This window comes from Limulus polyphemus, unplaced genomic scaffold (genome assembly GCF_000517525.1).
Source record: "Limulus polyphemus unplaced genomic scaffold, Limulus_polyphemus-2.1.2 Scaffold4285, whole genome shotgun sequence".
In the NCBI taxonomy this organism is placed as follows: domain Eukaryota; kingdom Metazoa; phylum Arthropoda; class Merostomata; order Xiphosura; family Limulidae; genus Limulus; species Limulus polyphemus.
The window spans coordinates 1-7,052 of NW_013669895.1; the positions used below are offsets into that span (position 1 = coordinate 1).

A 7,052-nucleotide genomic window follows, 5' to 3' on the forward strand; every position below is an offset into this window, starting at 1 on the left:
ATAAACAACTAAGTACATTTTGTACTTTAACATGATCAATGATATATACAGATTTGCTAACTACATAAGCACGTATGAGTATTCTGTTCTTCTACATGAACAGAAATATAAGTTTGTTAGTTAGATAAACAAATAAATACATTTTGAACTCAAACAAGAATGGTGATACACAAGTTTGTTAATTATATAAATGGCAGAAAATAATTTAGTTTCCTGCTCAAAGATGTTCTTTTGAAATTCTATTGGGTGATGATGTTTTGCTGGAATTTTCTTGAAGTTATGTACAGATTGTGGCTTTGATGTTTGGGTAATTTTAAGAGATTTGTACCAGCAGGAAAGTAATCATAATATCCAAGTGTTTTGACATCAAGTTCTATTCTATTGTGTTTTATTTTATTTTAGATAATATTTGTGTATCAATCCTGAAACAGTCATTAAAAGGGCAGTTATAGGTGTTCCAAATCTTGCTGATGATAAATTCAGTAAAGTTGTCACTCCTGAAGATGTATAACGTTTTTATTGCATACAAAACATAATCTAGAAGCAATCGTGTCATCTTCTTTGGAGAAAAATATATACTAAAGTTTTGCATAAATGTGATACTTTTTTTACAGTAAAAAATGGAACCAGTGGTGAATGTTATGAAATTTCTCATAAATATTTCTTTTGTATACACACAGGGATAATAAAAGTTGTGTTTAGTGCTATAAATAACTATATGATTATATTATGTTCGAAAAATATTAAAAATGTCAAAAAATAATGCATTAGAATAGAATGTTCTAAAATTACTGTAACTTATTTGGCTTTCTAACTAACCTACAATTAGGTTTATAAAACTAAAATTCATTATTGCTTGAAGCAACATCTTTAGTCTAAACCTATCAAGCATTGGCTTTGATTTCCAAAACAAAAAGAAAACTTGTATGATTTATGTAGTATAGAATGCACTCTTTCTATTGGTTATAAAGATGTCCAATAGCAATGTTAGAGAGAGTTATAGATAGACATTTCTTGAAAAACAGAGGATAATTGAGGAGCATGTCATTTGGGTTGAAATTTTATATTCTAGCTTGTCAGTATCTACAGCATGTGTTTCTAATTGGTTCAACAATCTGAAGCCCTTACAAGAGAAAAAAATCTATAAATGAAAAGTCAGAGCATCACCAAATCGTGCAGAGAGGTACAGATTGAGAATTTATTTAAATATATATATATATTTTTGAAGTTAAGAAACTAAAACTCAGGTAATAAGTTATAAATTACGTTTTGATACCAAGTTTATTAACACTGTGAGATAGCTAATTCTACTTTTATTTTGTTATGGTTTTATTTAGCGTTACTTTATTATTCCTTCTATCGTTTAGTTCAACTATAAATTTTTAGTTACATTAAAGTGCTATCTCACCTTCTAGCTAGATTGTTTGCAATTAAGCACAAAGCTACACAATGGGCTATCTGTGCTCTGCCCACCACGAGTATAGAAACCCGGATTCTAGCGTTGTAAGTCTGCAGACATACCGCAGTGCCAAGGGTGGGCTTCTAGCTAGAGCATGTTGATGTTGAGTATGTATGTATTATGAAACTGACACAAGCTTCCCCTAGTGGTGACATACAGATATAAATGTTCTGAAAGATTATATAGATTTATGTTAATAGCTAGTCACATGAGATGTAACCTCATGGTCTAACCACTACATAAAAACCACTTCCTTGACTCTTAAATGAATTGGTTCACGATACAGTTCAAATTATTGCTAATTATTGTCCAATATTATTATTGATCTTGAGAAGTTGTTTTATTAATTAGTTTTTAAATTCTTCTGCTTCTTTTTCCTAATTCCTATATTTATTGAAATTAATACCATTGAGATATATGTTGTATTGTTTATTAATATTTGTACCTAGACCTGGCTAGACATAGGTTTACTAGTTGTTTTTATAGAAGTGATAAAATCTGTAGTTATTTAAAAGTTCTATTTTGGATTTGTGTTATATTTTAATAAATGTTTTTTTTTCTTTTAGCCGGGTTGTATTGGCATTTTGTTTTAGTCTGTTTCAACATGCATAGATCATAACATAATCTAATTAAAGTTTGAAACTAACTCTGTAGAATGGTTGTGTCTTGTGCACTTTGAATATCCCATGTCAGTAGGGTTAAAGAAACACCACACTGGTTCTTAATCACATATACATTCTTTTGTATGATCTGTTACTTTAAAACAATATCAAGGAAACAAAATTAACACTTACTTGCAATAGTCATAACTAGTGTTGGTTTCAGAAACTATATTCATATCAACAGAAAAGTCACTGACATTGAAATCTGACAGAGTAAAGTTCAGAAATCCATTCAGTGATCCATCTGGTGAAATTAAAACTGAATAGAAAATTTGGTCAATAAAACTAGAAGTAAAGGCGATGATCAATGCCTGAAAAGTAAGAATATAGGATTGATAGTTCAGAAAATAATATACTTTCACCTAAATATCTTAACTAGTTTTGATAGTGTAGAAACAAACATGCTTCACACCATTAAGTAGCTTTGACAATGTAGAAAATAATAAAATTCACACCTTTAAATACCCTACTGCATTATTAACTAGCTTTGATAGTGTAGAAACAAACATGCTTCACACCATTAAGTAGCTTTGACAATGTAGAAAATAATAAAATTCACACCTTTAAATACCCTACTGCATTATTAACTAGCTTTGATAGTGTAGAAACAAACATTAAATGCTTCACGCCATTAAGTAGGTTTGACAGCATAGAAAATAATAAAATTCACAACTTTAAATGCCATGACATATAATCAAACAGATTTGACACTGTAGAAAATAATAAAATTATAAATTATAATAAAATAATATAATTAATTAGGTCTGACACTATAGAAAATAATAAAATTCATGGCTTTAGTTTTTACTGTAAAGAAAATAAAAAAAATCACTGTGTTAAATGTCTATTGCATCATTAATAAAGCTTGATAGAACAAAAAAGAACAACATTTTCATCTTCAATTTCTTACTGCATCATTACTTCTTAAATTAAATGAACATCAATTTATTTTTTAGAATTATTAAACTATTTAATTCTAAAATGGAGTAAGAATACAGTTACTCCGTACTTAGAGAGATTAGGCAAGTTAAAGACAACTTCTCGTTTCTACCAACATTAACATGTACTGTATTATCAACAACTTTTATTTTGTCACGATAGTAGCAATTAATAGTTTTAATATTACATCAAAAACGTCATTAGTCTGTACCATAATTATTCTTTAATTTTATCATTAATATAATAGTCAACTTCACACTCAAATTCTTTTTAAAGTATTTCAATATTCAGGAAAAATACAGTAGCTAATGCAAAAAGTTCATTTCATTTACACTGATTCTTAAGTTGTCGTGCTCTAAGTTCACACACGTGTAAAATATTCCTGTAATCCTGATTGGTTGATTCTGTTTTGGTAGGAATATGGTACAGAATTCTTGATTCCATTGGAAAGTTTTCTGTTATCACAAATGTAAGTATAGAGAATTATGTATTAAACAGCATGCTTTACTTGTTTGTTTTTAACACTAACTGATAGTAATACAACTTATAATGATAAAGGAATACTTCAGAAGTGTTCAGACAGCACAGTTATAGAAAAGTATTCCTGTAATCCTGATTGGTTGATTCTGTTTTGGTAGGAATATGGTAATTGTAATAAATATTTTTATTCTAGCCTGTAGATATTATATTGTCAATATGACATCCAAGTTACTCAAATAGTGAATTAGTTAAATAATGCAATATACCTACTTTGAAGTTTTATATTTTAAACCTTGATTTTTACACTAAATATACACAGAAGAGTTTTTTAGAGCTTCTGGATTGTCTTTAATGATAAGTCTTAATTAATAACTTAGCTAAGATATAGTCACATATAATTCATCCATTTTATTCATGAATAGAATATTAATGAAAGAGAATTGTTCTGTAAGTAAAAAAAAAAGACGACCTGTGGCACAAAGGGTTAGAAGCATTGGTGAGTGCACGGTGTGGAAATATGATCAGCATTTTAGTTTTTGTTTGTTAAAATGAAATTTGAAGCTTTTAAAATGTCGACATTAATCTAGTGATACAGATGTTCTTGAGGGCATACAAAGACTCCTTCATTAACTGAGTGATGACTGATATTAGTAAGTAATAACAATCACTTTGACAGTGATATGTGAATCAATCAGGAAAGATGATTGATTCACATATCACTGTCAAAGTGATTGTTATTACTTACTAATATCAGTCATCACTCAGTTAATGATGGAATCTTTGTATGCCCTCAAGAACATCTGTATTACTAGATTAATGTCGACATTTTAAAAGCTTCAGATTTCATTTTAACAAACAAAAACTAAAATGCTGATCATATTTCCACACCGTGCACTCACCAATGTTTTTAACCCTTTGTGCCACAGGTCGTCTGAAAAAAGTAATGAACTTCCTAGCATCAAGCCTGATTTCTAAGACGTTGTTCAGCAAAGCAAACAATGGAGCAAGAGGGAATGCAGCCACAAAAATTGTGACAAATCCAAACTGCAACACTAGAGGAGGAGAAAAAATTACAGAAACTTTCATTAACTTAATATTTTAGGAAATACCTTATGATTAATGGAATCAGATAGTAAATGTAATCTAAATTTACTAAAGTCAGTGGACTACAATAAATTATAATTTTACATAAATATATGTATGGTGACTCCTGAAAGTTTCAAACTTTTCAAACTGATAAAATCTAACCTAATGAAATTTATTCAGGTTTGGAGTTGGTTGAATCATAGATGTAATTTCTAGTTTGACATAAAAGTAAATACAGAAAGATTAACTTCACAATTAAGTAGTGTATTTAAGATGTTTTATTTAAAGAACAAACAAACAAAAACACAGACAGGGCCCTTTTTACTGGGTATTTCTGATAATTAATATTTAATAAATGCTTCCTCTGTACATTGTACTCATCTGAAACCCATACAATTAAAGGAATTTGTTTGTTTGTTGTTAAATACAAAATTGTACAATGTGGAATTTGACCCATGACCACCAATGAAATTGAATTGTTCATTTTTAGCATTATAACCCTTGAGGCTTACCAATGAACCAAGTTCATATCCCAATCTACATCATCAAATACTTACCATATGCTGCTCTAACTAACATTTTTATACACATTAAGACCAAAACATACATTTTAATCATTGCTGTTACATATATATAATAAACATTTAAAAAGATTTAAATTACTTTAGAGAATCTCTAGCACTCACATTCATAGTAGCCAGTTACTCAGTTATCTGGAATAACTCAATTTTAAAGCTCTTTAGTGACATACAGACTAAAGAGCTCATTCTTAAAATCTTAAATAAAAAAAGTTTTCACAAACATAGAAAAAATACCATTTTAATCTGTTCAAGTTTTTATGCAGAACATACACATCTATTATATCTAATGATTTTCACATTTTAGTTCAACTTAAAACTTACCCATTTCAAGATATTCACCAAAAAGACCAGTTTGTTCTTGATTTATTAAGCTGTAGTCGCTCTCCCACTGAGTTGGTGTACAGTTTCCATGATCACACTCCCCCTTTTTATGCACTAAACACTTCTTGTAAACCCGTAAGAGCCATCTAGATAAGTATAAAAAGGTTTATTTTCCCTAATTATTAAAACATGGTTCATCCACCTATGTAACATAAAAACATAATGAGTTTATGCTGCTTACATAAAGGTATAAATACTTTAATTTCACACACAATCTGATTTACCGCATGTTTGTTTGAACATTAATAATCCAAGAATCTTGAAAACATTGAAACCACTACTTGAAATAACACAGTTGTCTCAAAACAGGTTGACTGTCACACAAAGTGTTCTTACATCAAATTGTTACAATAAATAACTATTTAAACTGAAGATAAGGCTAGAAAACTTACGGAACACCCATTTCCATCACAGCATTAAAGGCCTGCTTCCCTACCATAATTATAGCTAACTGCAAAGAGAGTTCCAGCAAACACCCTCCTGTTCCACACTAGGAAGAAATGTATAAAAAACTAATAAACTATTGCAAAATTACTATTGCAAAACCACTTTTAAAAAAATCTTGGAAAGGAATAAGACTGAAAAATATAATAAGATAAAAAACAGTACACCAGAGCATGAAATAACTTGTCCAGTACCAAATGGTCTGAAAATTCATGTTGGGCACTTAAACATTTAAAGGATATGCTTGACTGGCATGAAAAATATCGCATAGATTGACTCTTCGTAGCTTAAACAACACTGTCTGTGGAGAGAGGGTAAACAACTCTGTTTTCTTACAGCCAGTATAAAAAAGAAGTGTAGTTTGAATGTAAGTCAACATTTCATATTTTTCGTACCATGAGTTTATGGTTTCATGAACCAACACCATTGCAAATGCAGGATTTCTTTTAGTTACATTGTTTATCAATTTGTAAATATGGCTGATTTCTATTATGCTGTTGAAGAAAACGTTGTCTAACCAGGGTTAAGACTGAGTATATACAGAGAGTTAACACAGTTTATAAGCTAATGCTGTCTTTGTTAAATGGACTACCTCAGCCAGTGCTGATAAGTTAAATTATGTGGTATCCTTTATACATATAAGAAAATGGCATTCATATGTAGCTTATTTGTACATGTAATCAGCAGTTTATGTATGTTACTAAGTCTGTATGTATATGAATCTCTACTATAATTCTGAATATGAATATGTCTGAGCAACAATTTTAAAAACAACAACAACCATTAATTTCACAACCTGTATACTGGAAACAAAAATCTTTGGAGTTTTTAATTATACCTGAGATTTATATTTATAACTACCGTATAAATTAAAACCTTATAACTACCATATAAATTAAAACCTTATAACTACCGTATAAATTAAAACCTTATAACTACCATATAAATTAAAACCTTATAACTACCATATAAATTAAAACCTTATAACTACCATATAAATTAAAACCTTATAACTACTGG

General features: G+C 29.3%; 1 protein-coding gene across 1 annotated transcript in view; it reads right to left on the reverse strand.

Annotated features, from left to right (window-relative positions):
* Positions 1–2,113: 2,113 nt before the first annotated feature.
* Positions 2,114–7,052, reverse strand: part of LOC106470909 (anoctamin-1-like) — a 37,503-nt gene continuing 32,564 nt past the window's right edge. The window contains exons 17-20 of the mRNA XM_022399543.1: positions 5,981–6,078; positions 5,529–5,674; positions 4,429–4,592; positions 2,114–2,483 (exon numbers count right to left, since the gene is read on the reverse strand). Coding sequence (XP_022255251.1) covers positions 2,250–2,483; positions 4,429–4,592; positions 5,529–5,674; positions 5,981–6,078 — 642 coding nt within the window. The 3' untranslated portion in view covers positions 2,114–2,249. The remainder of the gene's footprint in view (positions 2,484–4,428; positions 4,593–5,528; positions 5,675–5,980; positions 6,079–7,052) is intronic.